Source organism: Pelodiscus sinensis, chromosome 5 (assembly GCF_052426305.1).
Source record: "Pelodiscus sinensis isolate ZL-2025 chromosome 5, ASM5242630v1, whole genome shotgun sequence".
Classification (NCBI taxonomy): domain Eukaryota; kingdom Metazoa; phylum Chordata; order Testudines; family Trionychidae; genus Pelodiscus; species Pelodiscus sinensis.
In genome coordinates this window covers 46,300,697-46,328,043 of record NC_143056.1, presented here as the reverse complement: position 1 = coordinate 46,328,043, position 27,347 = coordinate 46,300,697, and the positions used below count along the sequence as shown (strand labels likewise).

General features: G+C 40.3%; 1 protein-coding gene across 4 annotated transcripts in view; it reads left to right on the top strand.

Annotated features, from left to right (window-relative positions):
* The window catches only part of MIPOL1 (mirror-image polydactyly 1), a 303,297-nt gene that overhangs the window by 261,786 nt on the left and 14,164 nt on the right, over window positions 1-27,347 (top strand). For all 4 annotated transcript variants that reach the window (XM_075926916.2, XM_075926909.2, XM_075926913.2 and 1 more), the window contains one exon: window positions 362-592. In XM_075926916.2, the coding sequence (XP_075783031.2) occupies window positions 362-592 (231 nt within the window). The remainder of the gene's footprint in view (window positions 1-361; window positions 593-27,347) is intronic.

Below are 27,347 nucleotides of genomic sequence, written 5' to 3'. Positions count from 1 at the left end.
TTTATTTTTAAAGATTTGATTATGGAATGCATTCTATTTTTTCTTTTGTTTTCTTTTGGAATTTTTAAATACTGTCTGTATACTTGAAAAGAAGCTTTTAAAATATATTTTTATTTTAAAAACTGATCAAAATTAATATAACAAGCTTTTCCAGCTTAGTGGTATGTCTCTGCATTTCCAATCTTCCTGTTTTGTTACCTAATAAAGATTTTGTTTCACAATTAATTTATATTGATATATGTGTAATATTTTTAAATCTATCAATATCATTTAAGTGTGGTATTCTTGCAATCCAGACTAACCTTATCTAACCTTATACTGTGAGTCAATAAAATGTATCTTTTTTGTTTTGTTTTCCCAGTTTACACAATTCTCTATCCCAAGAAGCGAGTCTTAAGGATCAGTTTAACTGTACTCTTAGTACATATGAAGATGCACTGAAAAGCAGAGAGGATATTGTAGCCATCACATATCACCAAAATGAGCAGCTAGCTACCCAGCTGCAGCAAGCCATGACAGAGCGAACAAACATGGAATTAAAGCTTCAGCAAGCTTTAGAAGCTTCACAAGAGGCCAATGAAAAAGTTCAAACGTAAGTCAATTCACAAATATTATTCCTCCTGATGTTTAAAGTGTAGTCACAAAAGTGGCTGTTTAAAAATGGCTTCCTCTGACTCACAGATTGGCTTCTTGTTGTACGGTTGAGAGCCATTTCCACTGCTGTAGTGACAAAACATAGTGCCTTAGTGATATATAACCAACCCATCTTTGGGAGAAGGATTTGACTGGACATTAAGGGGTGGGGACAATTGTCTGGCTTATTGAAAAAGGGTGGGCCTCTGTAATGGGCCCATGGTGCAACCTGGAAATGGGAAGGTACCACTGAGCCCTTTGACTCGCCAGCTTGGACTCCTTCTCTCACTGTGCTGCTGTGACAAGCTGCAGGCCACTCCCAGTCCTGCACTCACACAGACCTTTACACATGCAGGCATACACAGAGCTGCAGTTTCATGAATGCTTCTCCTTGGCCATTTATGAACTAACAATAGAGAGATTCCAGTTAGCTCCCTCCCTCTTCCTCCCTTCCTCTCCCCCTCCCCTCTGCATAGGACCTCAATGCTGTACTGTCTTACCATGATCAAAAGTTTGTCCTGTTTATTTCTTAGTCTGGCCCTCCCTCGATGTGGAGAGGGAGCCCCTATTCCTCAGCAGATTCCCCAGGCACTTCAACCAAACCACATTGTTTTTGGTAAAATTTATAAACCAGATTTATTAAGTTCAGAAAGATAGATATTAACTGATTATAAGTAGTGGCATACAGATCAAAGGTGATTACCATAAGAAATTAAACAAGAACCATCTAAGTTCTCTAAATTTAGGATTTGAATCAATGATAAGACGTGAATCAAGCAGATGGAACAAGCAGTCTAACAGGCTTCCATACAGAGGCAGACTGCTTTCTTTTCTTCCTGGAACCCCGTTTTCCAACATTAGTCTTTTTGTCTAAGGTGTTTCCATGTGTTGTGTTATAGGGTAGTAAGGCCCCATAATGATGGGACGTCCTTGTTTATAGTTTTTGCCATGTGGAGGGAACTACTTAGTTTTAAGCCAAGGCCTCCAGCATAGTTTGTGGGAAAATACAGACACTAAAGTGGAGTGCAGTGTTTCTTGATCTACTCACATACCCTTGCATGCGTCAATGAGTTATGGTAGCCATTATCCATATACTGACTGAAGAGTTCATAGGTGAGGCGAGCCTTTCCCTTGACCAATTGTCTTTGTTGATGGGCCATTCAACTTCAGTAGGCCCTTTATAGTGTGCTAGATAGACTTGATATAAAGCTTTGTGGGTGTTATCAAGAGCAAGCATATTTGAAATACGATCACAGTGAAAAATGCATAGTCAATATGCATAACTCCTGGTGCAAAAATGATAAATGCATATAAACAGGATAATCATATCATAAAATCATAACCTTTTCATTGACACTTTACATGACATATTTTATACAAGATGCTTTATAATTACGTCATAATTATATCACTATGATTAATATGTGGTGTAGTGTGTCAATTTCTTTAAAAGCTAGAGAGCTAGGGAGAGACTTTCTGCAACAACTGTGGGCCAGGTCAGCAAAGGGGCACTGACCCAACTGTCCCCATCTGATGAGAAGAGAGGGAAACTATATAGTTCCATGCCAGAGCAGGAAAAGCTTTCTTTTGCTTGGATCAGGACCCTTCTACCCATGGATGTGATGAAATACTGGGATTTGTCAGGATTCTCTGTGGGCATAGATTGCTCTTTTCTTGGAGAGCTGGGAAATGAATATTTTCTTTCCCATCAGATTAGGGATTTTCAGCTTCCCCACAGTGGATTGGGGGAAACTGGAGGGTGGGGTGAGGGCTCCTATTTCTAGTGCAGCAGGGAGGCAACCCACCTCTTTAATAGCCTCCTCTGATGTGCATTTGAATGGGAAGACATGATGATGTCCCAGCAGCAGGTTAGCTGGGGACCAAACTGGGTAATGGGAATGATTGACAGAATCTCCCTGGGTATCTATTACCTGTCCTGTGTACTTTTATCTATCAGGAACTCCTGGACATTTAAGAATAAAGTTGCAGCCTAATTGAACTACATCCTGTGTCATCTGCCTTATTCCAGCATAGCCAAACAATGAGCTAGATTCTGAGTTTATGTAGCATAGACATAACTGTTAACTGTGCTCCATCTGTGGCACCCTTATGGTGGTGATGCACAAACTGGAAAGGAGAACACAACTTGACTTTCAGATCCCAGGAAGCATGTACAGAGTTATTCAAGGCAACATCACTTTTCTTCCAAATATACCAGATGTGTATCCAAGTCAATAAGAGACAATGAACATGGAAACTCACAAGGTCAATTAATTGTTAATTATGAGTGATAGTTGAATTTTTAAATAACTAGCTGATAAAACAAAGATTTGACTTTGTGGTCTGCTTTACAATAAGGATATGTCTAGACTACATGGCTCTGTCGCCAGAGCCATATAGATTAGTTTACTAGATATACCCAAATGAAGCAACGATTTAAATAATTGCCGCTTCATTTAAATTAAAATGGCTGCAGTGCTGAGCCGATCAGCTGTTTGTCAGCTCAGCACGCTAGTCTGGATGCTCTGCGGTAGACATTAAAGGTATTTGTCGACTGCCCCGTTATGCCTCGTGGGATGAGGTTTACTGCAGGGCGGCCCTTTATCCTGCCTGCCCCAGTGCCGCCCGTGCCGTCCCGAACCCACCCGACCTGACCCGATCCTGGGGGAGGCGGGATTCAAACCCACGACCCTGTCCTCCCGAGGCGGGAGGACAGAGCCATGTAGTCTAGACTTACCCTAAGTTACATATAATTATTATAGAGCAAGTCAAACTCAGCTCATGAATTTAAATTAGACTATTTGTACACATGCCTAATATTTGCTTTAGTATATATTTCATAAATTGCCAATGTATACACTTTCCAACCTGTTGCTATAAATCATGGATGGGCAAGAGGGACACCGTTTGCCAGGGTTAATCCATGGTAGACAACCAGCATTTTACTTACCTCCATGTATGCAGGTACAACCTCTTGTAGCTCCCATTGGCTGGGAATGGTGGTCCATGTCCAACAGGAGCTGCAAGAAGCTGTATCTGCGCACATGCAGGTAAATAAAGTGCTGGTGGCCTGCAAGGGGCTAACATTGGCGAACTGGTTTATTGCTCGCTTCACTATAAATGCTCACCTAACATACTGTTCAATATTGTAAAAAATGAATCACACAGACAGAAAGAATACAGCATACTGTTAAAGGGAATGTGTGCATGTTAATTCTAAATTTCTGACATAGTCTCCAATATGAAGACTCCAAATTTGGCCTTATTCTCACTGAAAAGCAAGGATATTTAATAGTTGTCATGTGAAGGTATTTTTATTTCTCAGAATAGTATGCTCACCCCTTCTCTGGGGAAAGATGTGCTCTGTTTTGTTCTGTGTTGTTACTTTCTTGATCAATATTAATGTCCTTAGATCAGAACAAAGCTGTAAAATTATATATTTTATACACAGTACAAACAAAATCCTAAGAATTCTGTTTTTATTTATTATGCCTGTAAATTCTTTGCCCATAGTTCCCATTGCTGAATCAGGGCAAATTTGCAGACCATATCTCTTCATTTCTTGGCCCTGTTCACTCCTATATGACACCTGAAGGCTCCAAAATGAGCTTTCTATAAGCTTTTTGGTGGTGGTGCTAGAATCAGGTTATAGTTTCCCCCTTTTCGTTCCACATCTGCCAACAAATTTCCTACTGTGCATAATATATTCACGTAGCATCCAGAAATTAGTTCATAATTCATTTCAGGCATCCAGTAAGATTTTACACTCTCTTCGAAAAAATAGATTTAGTACATAGGAGCTGATTTTTGTATCAACTTTTGAAAAATGAATGTATATTATCTATATTATTTAGTGTCAACACTGTGCTGTACAGAACTTGGAAGACTCATGGTCCATGTCCTGACATCCATTAAACCTTCCTTTGTTCTAGTATAATTTTAAAGCTGTCATGTTACTGTTTTTTCATCTTAGTTAAAAACACTTCCTACCTGTATTTGTAAAGAGGGAATTTATAGGCCAATATTTGTCCCAGCGAATATTTTTCAGTCATGTTTTTAATCCCCTGAAACCAAAGTGGTTATAATAGAAGGGCAGACACAACTTGAGCTATAGTGGTGCCAATGCACTGTCATAATGAAAATAATTCATCAATTTAACTTTCTTAGCTACTTGGGAAAATTTCTGTCTGGTTAGTTTCATTATTGCTAAAATTAATCCTCTAGCAAAATTAAACAGTTGGTTGAAGTCTTTTGATCACAATAGCATGCCCTTTTTATCAAGAAACTGTGGAAATGCTCAGTGTCTTCCCAGCACCCAGTCATCCACCCCCATCTTATAATTCAACCTGCAAACAGATTAAGCAGCTGAGTTTGTGGAAAGTGTGTTTACTTTGAGCTAAGAACCCTTGTGTGACACTATAGAGATTCCACTGACACCTCTGGGAGAACTACACAGACAGTTCCTGCTCATCAGCAGGGAAACCAGGCTGAGAATTCACAATTTCTTTGTAACCTCAACTGCTTCATTCAAATCGGTGTTTGGCAATTAGGCAGCAACTAGTTTGTTAGCTTTACTTTTTTATGATCTAGGATGTTCTGCATTTCCAAAAGGACTGACAGTTTTAAAACCCATCAACTTGAAAGCCTTTGCTATATTAGTATTTAATTTTTATCATTATCCTATAAAGATTTTTATTGTATTTTTATTTATAATATGAAACTAAACTTTATAGCCCAATTGAGAATTCAAAGTATAACTTACCGCTGCTTCTCCATAACATCTTAAAAAATGCCAAAACAAAGTATAATTCTGATTTGTAAATGAAGTACTTTCTGGAGAACTGCTAAGTTATTTTATATTTTTCAGTGTTATTGTAATGGGCTTAGAGTTAAAAAAGGGAAATAATGATGAGATTGATTAAAGAAGAATAATTAAAAGTATTATTAATCGAAGTAAAAATCAAGTTTGTCAAGCAAATCTTTCTTAATATCATTTACTGACATACCACACTTTAGATTATCAGTTCTTTAACATTATTGAAGAAATTATTAAAGAAATTAAGATTTTAAAATCTTTATTCTTACAATATATGTTATGTCAATAGTTTAGAAAACAGCACAGCTTTCATTTCTCCATCTAAGGTGGTGCTGTTGGGTTTAATCTATTTGTATATATATTAAGTTACGTAACTGTCTCTGTTGCTCTCTAAATTTAGTTTCCCATATAAATTAGTGCACTGGCCTTTGATATGTGGACACAAACCATCTAAAAAGTTGCTGGATTCCAGCCCATGTGAAGCAGATGTGAACCATATGACCCATAAAGGGAATACAATGGCATTTGCTCATAGCACACTTGGATATAGCAAAATACTCTCACTTTTTTTTCAGTGTATTACAGTATACAAATAGCAATATATAGACAATATATGATATGCATTCTAGTAAATATTTAATAGATAAGATCTGTTGCATAGAAACCTGGACAAATTTTTTTATCAAAATTAGTTTTGACCAAAAAAAGATTTAGCAATACCAAAACGTTTTGAGAATTTTTGTCAGTTTCTCCAAATTATTTCCATTGTTGGAAAAACCTTTGTAAAAAAAATTCTGTTTGAGTTTGCCTTTTTTCAAAATAAAAAGTTTTTTATTTTTAATTAAAACATTTTTATTTTCATACATCCTTTAATTTTCTTTCATTAAAATGTTATATTTTCTAACTAAAGAATTTAATTTCTGGGTAAAACTAAAGATTTCATTTGATTCAAAACAAAAAAAAACACTTTTTGGTTTTACTATTTTTGGTTCAATCCCAAATGAATTTTTATATATATTTTTAGAATAGGCAGCAAATATAATGAAATACCTATGCAGAACTAGGAAAATATTTAAAACTCTGCAATAGTATATGTAATTGTCAGACTATAAATAAATATAATTTTCCATAAGTAAATATTTTTATTTAATTTTGATCAGCAAAGTATTTGGGCCAGTGGCATAAATCCACCTGAAGTGGTAGCACATAGACAAAAAGCCCCTATAAATTTGCCCTGCTGGTGAGGCTAGCTGTTGCAGCCTCAAAAAGAAAGTGCGGTTGACTTGAAGGAGGTAGAGCCAAGCCAGCTGTAAGATGCCATAAATTAATTAGTACTTCTGCCCACCTGGATCGTATGAAGCCTAGGCTGGATTTTAAGATGATTCTCCCCGATGGAACTGCTGCGGATTGTCAGTGGCCATCCTGTTCACTAAAAGTAGGAGGAGGTCCTGATATCGTGCCAAATCAATGTCAATAATTTATCAGAAAATACTGATATGGTAATGATGTATTCTCCCCAAGAAGATCTCCACTTCTATAACATTAGTCTAAAGGATAATGCAAATTTAAGTGTATGAGATTTTACTGATGGGTATTAAAAGAATAATTTAATGACACTGGATAGATCCATCAGGTCGTCTGACTGTGTGTGTGTGTGTGTGTGTGTGTGTGTGTGTGTGTGTGTGTGTGTGTGTGTACATGCACGCACGTGCACACACAGAATATTTCTACACATGCCTCTGAAATGACATATATAAATGTAGAACAGAAGTTTATGATCTGGATGTTAAAATAAAAATCTAATACAATAAATATAAACTGTGATAAATGCATGTACATACATTTTGCCAAGTTAGTTTTCTTAGTGGACTAAGAAAATATATAAAAGTGACAACACTCTTAGTTTTATCTATAATTGTTTATTGAAACTCAGTTCTTTAAAAAAATATAAGAATCCTGTTTCTGCTTTTCAGTTGGAAAAAACACAAGAAAAAAATTAAGTACATCATATATAATTAGGTAATTTCAACAAAGGGACTTTACAATATCTTATAAAAGATATATTTAATCTTATCTGTGATTTGCCCAATTTGTTGGTGATTTCTTTTAAGTAAAATAGAATGAGAATTCCTGCATGTTCCTTCCCAACATAATCCTTACTGTTAATGGAATGTATCAATTTTGCACAATCCTGCACTTTTCCCATTGCATTTCTGGTGTACAAGCTCTTTATATTTTCAGGTATTTTGCTATAAAATTTTGTTTTGCTTCTTTGCTCTGCATAACAAGTATTTCCATTAACAAGACACACAAAAATGAATATTTTCTCTTTTCATTTTATATTGGCATTTGACACGTGAAAAGACTGTGAAAATGAAAGGGAATGAGTACTGAACATTTAATGAACATTAGAATCCTCTGCCTCTGAAAGTAAAACTAATCTGCCTTCTGAGTATAGGAGTTGTGTGCATTTCACATCAATGTCCAAGACGTTCTCTAGTGCCCACTGGAGGGTCTAATCTTCCTCAGAATGATCTGAGCAGTGCAGTTCAAGAACAAGAATGAATCTTTGAATAATCACACCACAATGTGAGGTGACCCTCAGACAGGGGACTGACCAGATACACATATGGGTTTTGGGAAGACTCTCTGATGCTCTTTTTTAACACAGCTGTGAGAAGAATGTGGCTAAGACCCAGTAGTCTTTCTGGAGTATAGCTGGCAAAGGAAACCATGAGGAGAAGAGAATTTAACACATGGGTGTTAGAGAGTCCGCTTCATTGATGCGATCTGAGGGGAATGCCTAATGACTGGAAGAATCAAACTTGGCAATGAAAACACAAAGCTCTTTTCATCAATTCAAACGCAGAGTCTAAAGCTGCAGATGGTTACCTCCAGCCTTGTCTATTCAGTGTGGGGTTTTATAAAATGGCACTTTGGTGAATACTAACAGATCAAAACAAAGATTTAATAACATAAAGATGTGGTGTTCGTTTTTAAATGAGGATACAGGTCAGTGTCTCAGAAAAGGATAAAATGGGTATCTTTTATTGGTAGGTCTAAAGTCTTTTGAGATTTTTAACTGCAAGCATGATATCTTTAATGTACAGATTATATTCTGCAGAGCACAACTCTTGTTAAACAGGCAACAGATTAAAAACTAGATTTCAGGATTGTTATGCTGATTGAGTCTTTTTCTTCTGTGTAAATGCTATTAACTAGTTATCGCCCTATTATAATCATACCTAAATATGGTTAGCTGATGTGTATGTGGTGGCATGTACAGTTTTACTCATTCTTCAAAGATAAGGATGGCTCTGGTTAATTAAAAATTACAAGCAGAAGCACTATGCAAAAGAAAAAAGATGTACATTCATGGAGAATAAAAGCTATTTGTTTTGGAGAAATTACCCAATATTAGAGAATTCAGCTGCCTTTACTTTAAATATCACAAATAAGTTTCTCTATTTTGGGGCTTTCGCGATACTTAGTTTACTCCTGTTAGTTTAGTAATATGTTTATGATTACATGCTTAAATTCCTTTACTAAATGTAGACTTGATTCTTTCCCTTAATTATAAAAGAGGGATTTTGGGGATGATAGCACCAAATTATCTAATGGAGTAAATGGGTGCAATTTCATTCATTTTAATGGAGTTTTCCCCCTATATGCCAGAAAAAAATTTGGTCCATAATGTCAAAAGTGAGTTTGATATTAAAGAAGAGTGCTTATAATTCTGTGTCAGTGAAAATTTGTACTGGTGCTGAATAATCAGTAGTCTTTTTAACATTATTTTGAGGGTAATTTTAATGAGTTCTGGAACATAAAATAAGCTCTGTTATTTTGTAGAAGAATATAAATATGGGGCCAGCTGATGTGAATCAACCTAGCTTTATTGATTTGAACTACACCGATTTGCCACAACTCAGGATCTGGACCATAATTTATAGTGCAATACGTTGTATATACCCCCAAAAATAGCTAGAATAGACAACTGAGTAAAGGCTAAATCTGGAGAGTTTCTACAAACTATTGTTTTTAAAGACAATACAGTTAATGTCTGGTGTCAGTAGTGTCTGGCCCTGTGAAGGTCTGTGAGTGACAAGATTAGTGTAACAGGACAGTGATGAAAATTAACAACTTTATGGAGTTTTATAACTAGATCAAAAGTTATTGAGTAGGTTCTACGGGGGTGAGAGGAGGGGAGAGAAAATGCTAGGTGAGGACTCTGGTGTCCTGGAAGGAATGCAGTTATTCAAAGCAGATTATGTATATTGCCTGGCTATACCAAAAAAAAAGAACAAAAGATATTTGACATAAGTTTAATCAGGCCACAACTTGATTATCAAATGTCTGGGACTACTTGGCCGATAAAAGTGTACATTGCAGGTAACCCCTTGTTAATTCTATAACTACCTATGAGGCTTTTACTAGCTCCCCTCTGATTCCATTCTCCAAGTCCTTCTGGCAAATGTATTGCCAGGACTTCTTTTTGCATCTCAAATTTATTGCCAGGGCCTTACCATACCAGGGGAAAGGGAGTTTTCACAACTCTCACTCTTTTTCTACCCACCTCCCTCCATCAAATGTCAGGACCTTACTGTCCACTCCCTCATAGGAGAGGTTAAAGATGGGCTATAAGAATGGGGGAGAGGTTGGCTCCCACCCATACCAATTATAGGAGTCCTCAACCCCTCCTTCCCCCAATTGTTCCTTTAATAAACACCTCTTTTAAGTCCTTTTCCAAGTCATTTATCCAGTCACTGTATGCCTTCCCTATGAAGTACCTGCACTGGACATCCATGCTACACATAAGCAATGAGTTGCAACACAAGGCCTATTGCTCGTCACACCATGCGTGAACAGAGCCCTTCCTGAACTGTCAATGGGGAAGGTGAAAAAACCCCAACTTCAACCATGTCAATATGGTGTTATGGGGAAAATTCCTTCCCAGCTCCCCTAAAAAGGGGATGGCTAGTGCAATGCCCACAGCAAGTCTTGTCCTAGCCTGGTTCTTTACCATGTTGAGGGGAGAAAGGGTGGGTTCTGATTCAGCCTGCTGTGTGTAAAAGGGCGGTTTCAGACACAGGGATTCCCCTTTTAAGCCCTGAATTTCTAGGGGATGTTTCAGTAACCATGCTGATCCCTTTTGCAGCAGTTTTCATCTCTCCCACCCCCAGCCATAAAGCAGTTTCATTCTTCAGGCCAGCCAGTCAAATACCCCTTCCTCCCCCTTCTTAAAGGTATAGGGTGGTCATTGAATGATCAGTTGCTAGCACCTCCACCAATAGTTGGTGCAGTATCCTTAGAGCTAAGGTGTTGTCTTGTTTTGATATAATGGTCTGGCTTTTGTGGGAAAGGGCAGATTTGAGGAAGTTTTGAGTCCCACCTTGTATGATAGTGTTGTTACTTGTAGTGTCCCAGTAAAACTATTGATTTCTTCATGTGAGTATTACAATGTATCATGGGCCCCATTAAGCCTTTAAGCTCAGCTTGCTGGCATTTAGAGAGTTTGGGAAGGCAACGCCGAGCGGCAAGACTTCCAAATGCACAAAAGTACAGTGCATTCCAATGGAACTCTACAAAGTGTGCCACAGCTGATGCAAACTTTCTTAGGCACATGAGGAAGTCTGAAATGAAAAAAAAACCCAAAAGTAAGATTTGAATAAAGTTGCTAGATTTTGTGACACTGGGTATAGAAACTTAGTCTGCTCTAGGGCATAAGACTTGTGAAGAATTAAGACATTAAAATATATAAAGATGTTCATGTGCAATGTAACTGACAGCAATGTACAGTATTCAAACAATTTATTTAGGTGTTTTAAAGTAATTACACATACCACAGTTGTTTGAAACCCTAAATAATCCCTATTATTATTCCACTCAGCAAAATTTCATTTGCCCTGATAATGTTATGCAGGAACTAACATGTGAGGTGAAATTACAACTTAAAAAGTAAGTCAGTGAACCAGCTATCTAGGTATATCTAATTGTACAGGTAGTGATAAAAAAACAAACAAGTTGGTGAGGGTATGTTTAGATATAAAGGAACTTAATAAAGCTATAAAGTAAAAGCAATTTCCTCCCTTAGTCATTGGAGAAATAAGCATTAAAATAGACTGGAGCTGAATATTTATTTGTGTTAGATGCATGTCACTCATGACAAATTTGTCTGGATAGTTAGAGAATGTTGTGGGTATAATACATTCTCACATCTCTTGGTGTGATATTAAAGAAGAGTGCTATAATTCTGTGTCAGTGAAAATTTGTACTGGTGCTGAATAATCAGTAGTCTTTTAACATTATTTTGAGGGTATATCTAGTGTGCTATTCATGTTCCATAAAAAGTAAAGATCATTCTTGCAAAATTCTCATGCACATTTCCTAGCCCAGGCATAAAATCTAATCACCCATTCTTTGCCATGTTGATTGAGGATAATTTTAAAATACTTTACTTGCTTGTAAAAATCAATTGTTTACCCTGGGTGAGTGTCCAGTTAGAATTTTGTAATCCAAGCTAGGAGCAGTTGATGGTATCACTGATTCTGTTGATTTTGTGGCCCAAGAAGGGAATACAATACTAGAAGTTGTGGCAAGGAAATAATGCTGTACATTTAATAAAGGCAAATGCTGCAAGGCTAGCAATAGGGTAAGACATTTCCATCTGTAGTAACTGGAGAAGTCATTAAGCAGGGTGACACTAAAGTAGAAGCTAACACAAAACTTCTGTTAACTTAAAAGTAAATAGGAATAACAGATTGGAATGGTAATGTACTTTCCCAAATTCCCGCTACCAAATAGCACAGTAACTCTTTGCTTAAAGAATTACTAACTACTGTGAATAACTATGGAAATTGAAACATACTAATATAGAGAAGAAACTGTAAATAAAACCCCTTATTTTGTAATATTTATATCAAAACAAATGGACTGGCAGGTGCTGCCTAACAAAGTGGATAAAGCTAATTATTGTTCCATTTCCTTTTGCTTCTATATCACTGATTCAAAGAGGAGCGGAACAAGAATCCTTCCCCTCATAGGAAAAAAATGTTGTATTTTGGGCAGAAAGATTTCATCAGTACATGTATGGGAATAAATTCCTGGTACAATTTGCACATAATACCTTAGAGTGTTTAAAAAATGTCGAATAAAATAAAATATATATGTATGAGATTGCAAAGGTTTCAGTTTAACCTAAACTACATGCTCAGTGACATCTTGGCTATAACATCTTCACTCTTTATGGCACAATTACCAGGACTCGCATTTATTATCAGAGTCATTTACCTTTACCATGGAGGACCATGGCACAGAAGAACAGGTTAATGCACTTACCAGTTTCTACTGGTAGATGCAAGAAACAGTAAGTGTAACCCTCACACCTACTGTATGTGGTGTATTGTCCCATGTAGTGACATTTAAGAGAGAGAGAATGATTTTGCTCTACGCAACCTGTTTTTTAAAACCTCCAATAGGGATTCCATAGCCTCCCATGGAAGTCTATTGCAGTGCTTACGTATCCTTCTAGTTAGAATATCTAACCTAAATCTCCCTTGCTGCAGATTTCTCTGATTACTTCTTGTCCTACCTTCTCCCCAGACCCCAGGGAGAAGCCGATGGGCATGGGATGTGCCCTCACTTACCCGGGGGAGAAGCTGTGGGGGGGCGCAAGGTCCCCACCATCTTGAGCCACCCCAGAGAGAAGCCTGCAGCTACCCCCACCCTCTCCCTTGAGTCCCCCACCCCTTCCCTTCCTTCCAACCTCCTGCTTTGACTCCTGCACTGCCCACCATCTGCCCTTAGCCCTCCTCAACCCCCAACCCTGACTCCTGTACCCCCAATGTCTCTGGCCTCCTGCCCTGAGCTCCCAACCACATGGTGGAGCCAGGAGCGGGAGCTGGCCGCCGCTCATGGGAGGCCAGAAGCAAAAGCAGGCCTCCTCCCCAAGCTGGACTGCCAGCTTACCTGTTGTTGGGGGGCGGGAGGGCGGGAGCAGAAGCCAGCTACCCACACACACAGGATGGCCGCCTGTGCATGTGGGGGGCACTAGAACGTGTGGGGGGGAGGGCTGCACAGGATCCTGCTTAATCTATTAGCTGGTTAAACCTAAGGTTTAAGCAGTTAACTTATTAACTGGGATTTTACATCCCTACTGTACAGTACAATTACCTAGTGGACATGAGTTCAGAAACTAATTTTAAAACATAATGAAGATTCTTGTGAACCCTTGAAACATAAATTCACAAAGGAATTCACTGATGTGCATCAACACTGTTCAGGAACTTTCTCCAAGTACCGAAATGTGTAGGTGTTCCAGGAATAATGCTTTAGTGTTCCGAGAATAAAGCAGTACTTCTGATGGCAGGCTATTCTGTTGCTATTCTGTAAGTAGTATGTCTCAGCTCTGGCCTCTCTTAATTGTTAATACAGTTTGATACATACTGATTAACTAGGTTGAGATATCATCTTGATATCATGAAATATAAGGCAATATATTAATAAAAATATTTAAATAGGAATTAAGGTAAAATGAAAACTGGGTAAATTCCACTGATGCATCCCTCGACATCTACTAGCCAGACTGTGGTGACCCTTCAGCACAGAAATAAATGTTATCTATTTGCCATATCTGAGTCTTTCCTAACACTTCCTGTTTCTTTTAGGCTATCCCATAATACATCAGACATTGACATCAAATACCAAAAAATCTCATTGAAACCTGAGTCTCTGGGATGTCATAGAATGATATCTTTCTCTAGGCATCACCAATGCTATGGGTTGAAGTGAAATTTCTGGCATCTGATAGCTTATGTTGAATGGCAATATTATTTTCAGTAAAAACACTATGAGTCCTGTGGCACCTTAACTATTTACAGATTTATTTGGGCATAAGCTTTCATGGGCAAAAACTCACTTCATCAGACACAAGCATGCAGCTTATGCCCAAATAAATCTGTTAGTCTCTAAGGGTATGTCTACACTACAAAGTTAATTCGAACTAACAGCCGTTGGTTCAAATTAACTTTCATAGGCACTACACAGGCAAACTGCTAGTTCGAACTTAATTCGAACTAGTGGAGCGCTTAATTCGAACTAGGTAAACCTCATTCTACGAGGACCAACACCTAGTTTGAATTAAGTAGTTCGAATTAAGGGCTGTGTAGCCACTTAATTCGAACTAGTGGGAGGCTAGCCCTTCCCAGCTTGCCCTGGTGGCCACTCTGGGCACAACCAGGGAAACTCGTCTGCCCCCCTCCCGGCCCCGGAGCCCTTAAAGGGACACAGTCTGGCTACGGTGCCCGTGCCAGGTACAAGCCTGCCAGCACCCAGCCAGCAGACCCTGCATCTGGCACAGCACGAGCCTGCCACCCAGCCCTCCACCTCTTCCCGGGACCAGGTGGCGGCTCCCAGGAGCCTGCCCGGGGCCACAAGAGGACCTCATCCAGGGTTGGGGGAAGGCCTCCAACGTCCACAACCTCTGCACTAGGCACAGGAAAGTGGCAGTCTGGGGCAGGATAGCTGCCAGCCTGGCCACCAAAGGCCACATACGAACCCAGCAGCAGGTTTGCATGAAAATCAAGGTGGTCCAGTGAGACCCCCGACCGTGAGCTTAGAACATAAGAACATAAGAATGGGCGTACTGGATCAGACCAAAGGTCCATCTAGCCCAGTAGCCTGTCTGCCACAGCGGCCAACACCAGCTACCCCAGAGGGGATGGACTGAAGACAATGACCAAGCCATTTGTCTTGTGCCATCCATCTCCAGCCTTCCACAAACAGAGGCTAGGGACACCATTCCTACCCCCTAGCTAATAGCACTCCATGGACCCAACCTCCATGATTTTATCTAACTTCTCTTTAAACTCTGTTATAGTTCTAGCCTTCACAGCCTCCTGTGGCAAGGAGTTCCACAGGTTGACCATTTGCTTTGTGAAGAAGAACTTTCTGTTATTAGTTTGAAGCCTGCTACCCATTCATTTCATTTGGTGTCCTCTAGTCCTCCTATTATGGGAACTAATGAAGTACTTTTCTTTATGCACCCTCTCCATACCACTCATGCTTTTATATATCTCTATCATATCCCCCCTCAGTCTCCTCTTTTCTAAGCTGAGAAGTCCCAGTCTCTTTAGCCTCTCTTCATATGGGACCTGTTCCAAACCCCTCATCATTTTAGTTGCCCTTTTCAGAACCCTTTCCAAGGCCAAAATATCTTTTTTGAGGTGAGGACACCATGTCTGTACACTGTACTGAAGATATGGCGTACCATAGTTTGATACTTCCCCTCCTCCTTCTTCCCCTGGCTTCCCCCTTCCAGCTCCCTCCTCCCAGGTTTCCCCCTCCCCTCTCTTTCCCTCTCCCACCTCCTGTTCCCAGTCTCCCCAGAGGCTAATCCCCCCCCCCCCCAGTTTTGTTAAATAAAGAGAGTTTCTATTTTTGAACACAAGTGTCCTTTATTTTGTACATCAGGAAGGGGGGCTAGGGAGGGGTAAGTGGAAGGAGGTGAGGGAGGAATGGGGTATGAGCCCCCGATGGGGAGGACTGGGGTGGCTGTGTGGGCTCCTCGTGGTGGAAGGTCTCCTGCAGCCCCCAATTGACACACACACACACCCGGATGGCAGCCTGCGGCAAGTGTAGCCGGGCTGATGGCCGAGTGCTGTGATGTGCCAAGTGTGGGCACTCAGGGCACTCCAAGTCAGGACTGCTTTGCTGTCCCTCATCGAGGTAGACAAGCAAGCGGGGAACCCTGAGAACTGTCTGTCTGGGGTGGAGGTCGGGTCCCTTTAAGCACAGCCCTCGGCTAGCCTGAGACAGCAGCTCCACGCTCTAAGTCCTAACCTGATGCCCTGCCGGCACTGCTTCCGGCCAGCCTTAACTTCGGTTCAGGGTCCACTCAATGTGGATATGCAAAACGCTAATTCGAACTAGTTTTTAGGTCTAGATGCACTAGTTCGAATTATCTTAGTTCGAATTAACTAATTCGAATTAAGTTAGTTCGAATTAGTGCTGTAGTGTAGACATACCCTAAGGTACCACAGGACATATCGCTTTTGCAGATATAGACTCTCGAGGCTACCATTCTGATTATTTTCGGCGATATACATAAGAATTAAGTCAAGAGACCCCATCAAGACATTTGCAGAGAGGCAATTCCTGCATTCCTTGCACTCCTCAAACATACATAGCCTTCATGGAATTTTGGATGCATATGGGATACAGAATCAAGCTCAAAATCTAAGGGTTGATCTACACTGAAAAGTTGCATTTGTCATAGCAGCATATCTTGGAGGTGTAAAATCCACACCCCTAGGAGATGTAGTTAAACTGACTTAACTCCTGGTGTAGACATTGCTAAATCAATGAAAGAAGTCTTCTATCAACCTAACTACTACCTTTAGGAGTGTAAGATTACCCACATTGATGGGAGAATGCCTCCCCTCACTGTAGTAGGTGTCTACACTGGCTGTTACAGCTGTAAAATGTTAATCATCGAGATAGCCTCAGTCAAGTATTTATCTATTTGTATACATGATTTAATTCACTTGTCAGTTATAAGTTATGGTCTGCAACACAGATCCTCACAATTAATTGTTTTTAAACATGAAAAATAGGATGTAAACAGAATATTTACCATCTTTTGAATATTTTACCCCTTAATGTTCAAGAAGATGCAGGCAGTGCTACAAGATAATTTTTCCTATATAGTAAAATATACTCTTTGAAACTCAAATGTTTTTAGAGTCAGCATGATCACAGCATCCCATTTTTTGACCTGTGTGTTCATTTACAGTTTGCTTATAGCTCCTTCACAGAGATGGAGTTTTATCCATTACAAAATGGTGTTGCTGATTTATTAGTAACAAAATATACTAAGTATACACAGTAAACTGGAAAAGCTAGCTCTAGGGCTACTATTGTATAACATCATCTTGTTGTGGAATACTTCAGAACAAAATCAGAATGTTGGCATAGTCAAGATAAATGGTGTAAACCACACTTGCAAAGACTAATATTTAGTAAGACTAATAACACAAGCAAATTAGATCTTGAAGTTGTATACTTTGTCCAGTACCAGGAAGCATATTTACGCAGTATTTTAAATCATATAGTCACCTGTTCTATGACAAACTATTAAATTACCTTTTTGAAAACACAAGAAATGTCCTTTGAAGACATTTTCTGAAAAACTTTTTTTTACAGGTGAAAAAGTAAGTGTCTTGGAAAATAATCATTTTTAATTTCTATCAAAATAAAATATATGCCTGGCATTTATATTGCTGATATATAATTTTCTTGCCAGAGCCATTTATCAAAAATGGTAAAAAAAATTATTTGTGACTAGGCTGTTGGAATAAAAAAATAGGGTATTTTTAAAAAAACTTTGAAATTATTTCTGAATATGTAAATGATGGAATGTTGTAGCCAAACAAAACTGTATTTGCAAAAAGTCAGACTTATTGGCTCATGAATTGGCTTATGAATGATTTTATAAAGATTCACTGGATGGCTGGGAGAGTCACTCTTGTTCTTTACAATACCGGTGGAAATAACGATTGCCCCAATTCAGCAAAGCACATCAGTCCATGCTTAACTTTAACAGACTTAAAATCAATGGGACTACTCAGTTGCTTTAAGTTAACCAGAGGTGTAAGCACTTTGCAAAAGTAGGGCCTACGTAATTTTATGAAGAAAAAGTAGTGTGTCTCATTTCTAACCCAATATTAAGTTTCTAAACTAGCAGCCAACTTTTCCCACAAATCTTTGAGCAGGTTCTAACATTTTAAACAAGGAACTCATGTGGAGAGCAGCATGTCAGCAGCATAATCTGAGGAAAGTTCCATGCATGTGCAGATGGCACATTTTGCTGAGTACTGTTAATCCTCAAAGCAATGCTTTCACAATCTTTTTTTCTGTTGTGTGAAAGTGATCACCTCTGTATTCTTGTCTGTGTTTGTATAGCTCCCAATACAATCGGGCTCCAGTTGCCATTGAGACCACCATAATATAAATATTCTTGATTAATAATGCCCACCTAAAATATTTTTAAAACATTACAGGTGCGTCTAGACTGGCAAGATTTTACACAAAAGCAGCCACTTTTGCGCAAAAACTTGCCAGCTGTCTACACTGGCCGCTTGAATTTGCGCAAGAACACTGACGTTCTAATGTAAGAATTCAGTGCTTCTTGCGCAAATACTTTGATGCCCCTGCTCAGGGATAAGCCTACTTGCGCAAGAGGGCCAGTGTAGACAGGCACCTTCATTTTTTGCGCAAGAAAGCTCAGTGTTATACTGGGCACTGATGCTTTTGTGCAAAAGCACTTTTTGTTCAAAAGCATCTGTGCCACTCTAGATGCTTTTTTGCAGAAATACTTTTAACTGAAAAACTTTTCCGTTAAAAGTATTTCTGCAAAATCATGCCAGTTTAGACGCAGCCCTTAAGAAATAATAATGTGGGTCGAGAAATGATTTATCTACAGCATTTTCCTTACATTATTGAGAGGCTAGTAATAAATTGTCTGAGGTTATTTTTCCAAGATTTGACACCCTGTGAGAATCTCCAAATCCAGAGGTCTATGGGCAAGATGTATTGCTCTGTATATTGTCCTGGATTTTGCCAGAATGTTGAGCAGTTTGGGTTACTCGTCTGAGCCTGCCATGAGGGAGTTGTCACAAGTCAGATCTTAACTACTTCCCTTTGCCTCCAAATCCTTTTCCGTTGTCATATGATCTCTCTACAGCATCATCTCTGCCATTTTGGCTTGGGCCACATTACTTCAGTCATGCCAGGAGGGAAAATCAACTGAAATACACCATGGCTATGTACAAAATGTTTTTTCTCAATGTATATTTAAAGGGATTTGATGGTGGTGCATGGGGAAAAAAATTTGCTCCACAGGTTCCACATTGCTTTAGTCAGAAAGGTACGGCTGCCTAAGAGAAGAGAGAACAAAAATAAGGCCTGGCTAGAGCTAACCAGTCTGCATCTCTATTTGTAAAATATTCACAGAATCAAGAAATAACACCATCTTGTCTTCATTGTTTACAATGTCAAGGGGAGTGTTTAGTGTTTTAAGCAGAGACCATCAAAACTATATCTTGCTGGGATGTGCTTGAGAAACACAAACCTGGGCAGTGTAACAGTATTAGCAATTTGCAAACCTCATTGTAAACAAGACTTGACTAGAGCACACATAAGAAAGGTGCGGTTGACATGGAATAGACAAGAAGGTCAGATCTGGTCTTAAAAGGAGGGCTTGTCTAAAGCATGCAGAGAGGTATTAGAAGGATGGCATTAAAATTTAACAAGTTTAAAATCTCTTTATAATCACAGCTTTCTTAGAGACTTTAAAAATACACCGTATGGCTTGCTGTGTACTTAACACAAAATAATATAAACCCTGTGATTTTTATGCTTTTTAAAAGTGTTTACAGTTCAATTTTTGAGGTCATTGAGTATTTCTAAAGATGGCAAAAAATCTTCAACAGAAGATATTGTTTTAATTCCAATCCCTGCAGCTCATACCCTCTGACAGTTATCATTAAGAGACCTCTCAAAATTTGGAAGCATTTTGGAGCCACGAGTATGAACATAGTCCAATGGATGAGCCATAGAACTGGGAACCAAGAGAGAGGGGATCTGTTCACAGCTTTCTTCAGTTTTGATCCTGCAAAAACATATGTGTGTGCTCAGCTTTGCACACGGGCAATCCTATTCAGAGAGACAACTTGTGAATAAAGTTAAGCACATGCATGAAGTATTTGCAGGATGGAGGCCTTACTGGTTTTTTGTTTGAGGTTGAGTAAGTCATTTTACTTTGTGAAGTACTTTAAATTTTGTGGTAAACCCCACTCTTAAGTGCTAAGCAGTACTAATCATGTATTTTATTATTAGAAGCTCTCCTTACTGCTAGTGGGGACTAACAAGCATCCCTAGTGGAGCAGGTGTTTTGGAATCGGGATGGTATACCATACAGCTAATTGCCTGATGCAACCAAAACTCATTATCTGCTTGTGGGGCTCACTGCAGGACATTTGCCTATTCCCTGTAAGAGACCCTAGAGACAGCCCTTCATAGAAAGGGCAAGATTCCCAGCTCACTATGTTTGTACTCACATTCTTGTACAACACTTGTGTTTGGGAGATACTGAAGGCTGTCACTGTCCTTCAGTCTAGAAGGCACAACTACCGTCTTTTAGCGAATATAACCCGTGGGCTATATTCGTTGTTACAAACCCCGCACCTCCCCTGCGGGCTATACTTGTGCGCGAGGTTTATAGGGTTTTTTTACTCGATAAGAACATAAGAACGGCCGTACTGGGTCAGACCAAAGGTCCATCCAGCCCAGTAGCCTGTCTACCGACAGTGGCCAGCACCAGGTGCCCCAGAGAGGGTGGACCGAAAACAATGATCAAGCGATTTGTCTCCTGCCATCCCTCTCCAGCCTCTGACAAACAGAGGCCAAGGACACCATTTTATCCCCTGGCTAATAGCCGTTTGTGGACCTAACCTCCATGAAATTATCTTGCTTCTCTTTAAACTCTATTATAGTCCTAGCCTTCACAGCCTCCTCTGGCAAGGAGTTCCACAGGTTGACTACATGCTGTGTGAAGAAGAACTTTCTTTTATTAGTTTTAAACCTGCTACCCATTAATTTCATTTGGTGTCCTCTAGTTCTTCTATTTAGGGAACTAATAAATAACTTTTCTTTATCCGCCCTCTCCACACCACTCATGATTTTATAGACCTCTATCATATCCCCCCTCAGTCTTCTCTTTTCTAAACTGAAAAGTCCCAGTCGCTTTAACCTCTCCTCATATGGGACCCGTTCCAAACCCCTGATCATTTTAGTTGCCCTTTTCTGAACCCTTTCCAAGGCCAAAATATCTTTTTTGAGGTGAGGAGACCGATGGAAGAGGATCCTCTCCCCCCCCCCCACCCTTTCACTACCTTTGCTGGGCTGGGGTTAGGCTCCCAGCCCGCGACTAAACAATGCGGGGAAACTTACAAGGGGCGCAGCAGCCGGGAACGCTCTGGAGCCAGGACAGAGGCATCCCTAGTAGAGGCCCAAGGCAGGGGGCTCCGAGCCTGGGCTGACAAAAGGAAGGAGCCCGGAGCAAGTTGCTCAGTGGCCAGCAGCGGCGAAGTCTGCAGGTGGCCACGGCTCACAGGAGCAGAGCCAGGGCATGGTGCTTGTTGCTCGTTGCTCCTGCACGATCCAGCCGGATGCCATTTCCTGCGTGCAGCCACCAGACACTGGACCTGCTGCATGCTCGCTTGTTGCTCCCGGGCCGGTGCCTGCCCCGCCACCCCGAACCATGCCTCGCTTGTTGCTCCTGGGCCGAGGCATGGTTCGGGGCGGCGGGGCAGGTGCCGGCCCGGGAGCAACAAGCGAGCGCTCAGTGGGTCTGGTGTGCGGTGGGCGGAGGCTGCAGGCAGGGAAGGGCACCCGGCTGGATCGCGCAGGAGCCAGGAGCAACAAGCACCATGCCCCGGCCCCACTCCTGTAAGCCATGGATGCCTGCAGACTCCCGCCACTGCTGCTGGCCGCCGAGCCCCATACTCACAACTTGCTCCAGGCTCCTTTCCTTTGTCAAACCGGGCTGGGAGCCTCCCACCTTGCACCTTTGCTACGGATGTCTCTGCCCTGGTTCCGGAGTGTTCCCGGCTGCTGTGCCCCTTGTAAGTTTCCCGTGTTGTTCAGTCCCAGGCTGGGAGCCTAACCCCCTGCATGCTAAATATACCCCCGGCACAGTCTTGTATACCCCACAAGACTCGTGTGCAGGGTATGTATGATTTTTTTTACTGAAATAGCAAAAACCGCGGGGTATATTTGGGTGCGGGTTATATTTGGGTGCGGGGTATATTCGCTAAAATATGGTACCAGTCTGTGGAACAGAGAAATTTCAAATCCTCCTCCTCCTGTTGCGATGATATAGAGTTTGTGAATACCTTGCATAGTGACAACAGCCACAGTGATAGTCAGTTTTGATGTTAGAAAGAAAGAGAGAACTGGATTTGGGCATTGCCCAACAGCCTAAGCAAGGGCTTACCTTTGGCTCCATTGTAGATAAGTCCTATCTGCTCTGTAACCTGTAAAAATCCTACAGGATCAAAAGAATAGTGCTTTAAAACAGCTGTACCAAAAAAAACCCTCATTGCAACCACCTTCACGGTCCTGGCATAGATTTGAAGGATCCCACAAGGTTACTGGTATCCCAGTAAGCCAATAACTTGCCTTTTGTTTGGGTGTGAATAATTAGACACCTGTTCTAAAAGCAATAAATACAACTCTTAAGAAAAATGTTGGTTCCCTAGTTAAATTGATTGGGTATTACAGGACACTGCACAAAATAAGTGGCCCCATCAGAGCATTTTTTATATAGCTCTCAACTGATGTAAATTGTCATAGTTCTGTGGAAGTCAGGGGAGCTATGCTGATTAAACCAACTGAGAATCTGCCCTTAAACTCTATGATGCATGTGAAAATCACAGCTATACACACATGCCGCTTTTCTCTTGAAAGATTGCTCTAGAAAGAAGGGTGGGGAGCTGTTAGGAGACAGACTGAGCCTTTCAGGAGTTCATGACTTTTTAATAACATCAAACAGCACTACCAAAATGAAAGGCTAGTATTCTTCTGTGGTTGATAGGAAATAGTGATTTCTCCTCCCTTCAAACCAATAAATACTTTGGCACAAAGGCTTTCTATGGTAAAGCTATCTGAACTGAAAAGCAAAACTGCTAGTTTTTCTTATTCATGTGACAGAGAGAATTGTTCCAGTAAATATTTGGTATGTAAATCAAATAAACTCCCTATTAAATATAAGCACAAGTACTGTGAAAATGTGGCCATTCCAAGACACATGTTCTGATGCCAGCATTTTTTAGATGAACTCTACAAAGAAGGGAATAAACTATGGAACAAAATGACCTGAAGCAATAATTGTCAGTGACAGACTGTCATGGAGAAACTAGTATAAAATAAGTCACACATAAAGAATTTAGAAAGTGATTTCTGTTGTACATGTAGGAGCAGTAAGCCACTGATGAAACCACCATACATGTTATTAGACTCCATAAAGGGATAATTCACTGAAATTCCCTGGCCTGCTTTACAGGAGGTCAGACTAGATGATCTAATGGTCTCTTCTGGTCTTTAAATATGTGAATCTCTTATCTTTTGTAAGTATTATTATTTGTTTAGTGTGAACAACTTGCACAGAATGGTACTGTACAGCAAATAGGCACAGTCTTTGCTCCGAAGAGCATGCAGTTTAAAGATGCACACATAGGAGGCTGGTTGTACTGAAACCTAGCTGAGGTGGTAAATTAGTGGTTTCAGAGTTGTTTGTCTTATTTGTAATAATCTAATGTCTTGTAGGCAATCAATAAATGCTCTTCTTAATAAACATCCTAAAACATCAGTGCTTTTAGAAAGAATGTATTAAGAACCAAATACATACCCTGGGTCTAATTCTCCACTGGAAGTAAAACACTGATAAAATAGACTGGTACTCACTTTTCTATCACCACTTACATAAATGAAGGTATATGGCATGCGTATGTCAAGCTCATAATATTTGAGACAGGGAAAACTATTTGACAAGATTAGCTATTGTAGGCCACAGAACAATACTAAATATTTTAGCCAAGGCCCAGGTAACCAGGTTTATTTTGAAAGGAACCTAATTGGCTGTGCTTATTTCTACGTTTAATCCAGTACAAAACTATTTGTTTTAGTAGAGAAGATGCTGAAGTGGTTTTATTAGAAATGCTTGTTTTTAGTCAGTGTGAAGAAGTGGGTTCTGGCCATGAAAGCTCATAATACCATATACATTTTTTATTAGTCTCTATGGCTACGTCTACACTGGCCCCTTTTCCGTAAGGGGCATGTAAATTTCACCTATCGTCGTAGGGAAATCCGCGGGGGATTTAAATATCCCCCGCGGCATTTAAATAAAAATGGCCGCCGCTTTTTTCCGGCTTTTAAAAAAGCCGGAAAAGAGCGTCTAGACTGGCCCCGATCCTCCGGAAAAAGCGCCCTTTTCCGGAGGGTCTTATTCTTACTTCAAAGCAAATGAAGCCTGGGTTTTAAATATCCCGGGCTTCATTTGCATCTTGCCGGGCGCTGCCACGTGTCATGGAGTAGGTAGTTCGAATTAAGCTTTCTACAAACGAGGTGTAATGGTAGTTCGAATTAGAAAGCCTAATTCGAACTACCTACTCCATGCCGCGTGTAGCCGCGGGCACGGAGTCTGCACTAACGGGGATTTAAAAATGGCGGCGCCCGGCCTACAATATTCTTCAAAGTAAGAATAAGACCCTCCGGAAAAGGGCGCTTTTTCCGGAGGATCGGGGCCAGTCTAGACGCTCTTTTCCGGCTTTTTTAAAAGCCGGAAAAAAGCGGCGGCCATTTTTATTTAAATGCCGCGGGGGATATTTAAATCCCCCGCGGATTTCCCTACGACGATAGGTGAAATTTACATGCCCCTTACGGAAAAGGGGCCAGTGTAGACGTAGCCCATGGGTATGTCTACACTATCACCCTAGTTCGAACTAGGGTGGTTAATGTAGGCATTCGAAGTTGCAAATGAAGCCCGGGATTTAAATATCCCGGGCTTCATTTGCATCTTGCCGGGCGCAGCCATTTTTAAATCCCCATTAGTGCAGACTCCGTGCCCGCGGCTACACGCGGCATGGAGTAGGTAGTTCGAATTAGGCTTTCTAATTCGAACTACCATTACACCTCGTTTGTAGAAAGCTTAATTCGAACTACCTACTCCATGACACGTGGCAGCGCCCGGCAAGATGCAAATGAAGCCTGGGATATTTAAATCCCAGGCTTCATTTGCAACTTCGAATGACTACATTAACCACCCTAGTTTGAACTAGGGTGGTAGTGTAGACATACCCTAAGATGCTACAGAACTATTTGCTGGCGGGGGGAAAGAGTTAAAGCTTTTTCAGTTACAGACTAACACAGCTACGCCTCTGAAACTTTTAATCATCATGTAACTGTGAGACAATAACTTCCATTGCCAAATTTAAGCCCAGGACTTCATTGGAACAGGCTTACTGATATGACATCATAAACAGTGTTGGCCAGTCAGTAGTTGGTGGCAGTTCCAGGAGTAGGTTAATTTATCACAGTGGTGTACTGTGGTTTAGAGCTAACTGGTTCTGCTCAATCAGTCTCCTAGATTCTTGGGTTTTAGACCACGCAGTTCATCCTGTCTGACCTCCAGCATAATGCAGTCCCTAGAGTTTTCCTCAGTAATTCTTACATCCAGTTCATAACTTCTGACTGAGCCAGAGAGTTTTGTTCAGAAAAACATCTAGTCTTGATGTAAAAGATATAGAAGGACATTTATTATGTGTGTGGAAAGCAGTATGATGCCTCTAAACCATATCAAGGTTTTATCCAATAAATCAGTTAAAGGATTGTAGTAGATCTGCCACTTGATCTATTAAACACAGACATGTCCAGCTCTGCCTATTGCTCTTACACGTCATGGAATGTGTCAGAACTGTTGGGCTTGGGAGAGATGTTCATGTCAGCAGAACACATTCCACAAGAAGCCAGCAAGTACCCAAGTAAGGCCATCTTCGTTGTCTGCACCTAATCTAATCTGTTGGATAGATAACAAAAGGTTAGAGTATATATTTATAAGCCTTTATATAGTATTTCAAAATCCACAGGGTTTTGTTTTTATCAGTTATCATCCATCTGCTGGCAGAAGCTATTGTTTTGGCCTAGTCTATGTATTGCAGTGCAGATTAGGCCAAAAGCTAATTGAAGGTTGCTATTCTCTGTGAGGTAAATTTTAGGTAGACCTAATTGCAATCTCCTTAGTGACCCCCTTGGAGCAGTGCAGCTCTACGCAAGCCCTTCCTCATGGTTTGTGGCTCAATGTCACTAACACAGAATGGGTAGCTTAGGCCAGAAAATGGTCACAGGTTGGAGATGCACTGATTCAGCTCACCTCTTAGCTTTTGTCTGTACATCTTATATTAAGTCCAAGCCCTAGTTTAAAGCTCTGTTCCTTCATCTCAACTCCTATGGAAGGGGATTGGTGCAAAAATTCCCTCACCCCACAGTAGAGAGGTTAAATGAAGGAGCAATGAATAGAGCCCTACAGTTTAATGCTGAAATGTCCGTGATTGAGAATTTTTAAATATATTTTAACAAGGAAACATTTATATAATTCAGAATTGTCCATAATCAGAGTAGACATCAGCCTCTGAAGATCTGGAGACCACATTAAGAACATAAGAACGGCCATATTGGGTGAGACCAATGGTCCATCCAGCCTAGTATCCCGTCTGCCGACAGTGGCCAATACCTTCAATCTTTGGCAGTCCAAAGGGAAACACTAATTAAGCTACTAAACAACCATAAAGCTACTAAAAATCAGAGCAGTCAAGCACTGAGAACTATCTAACCACATCCAATATTTAAATCAGAGCAGCATAAATAAGAGGCAAGAGAGCACAAAGCTTAAGTAACTGCATAACCAAGCAGAGTATGTCTTTTAAAAGTAATACTGATTGCTTAAAGCAGTGTGCTTCTAGAGATGGGAACATCATCTCAAAAATTATGAATATATCATGAAGTGTTTATGCCACCTGATAAATCACAGTAGCAGACCCCACCAGTGTGTATGCTACCAAATTCAGCCACATATTCTCTTTCTTTTGGCCCAGAACTAACTCCAACATCGTATTTTTTAAAAAGAGCATTATTGGTATAGCGCAATTCATGAGTCTTCAAGGCAATACATCAACATTGCAGGTGCCTTTGCCTTTAACCTGTAGAACTTTTCTTACTATGCAGGGTTATCAGGAGAAGCACTCAAATAGACATAATAAAAATAATTTATATAAACAATATTTCTCAC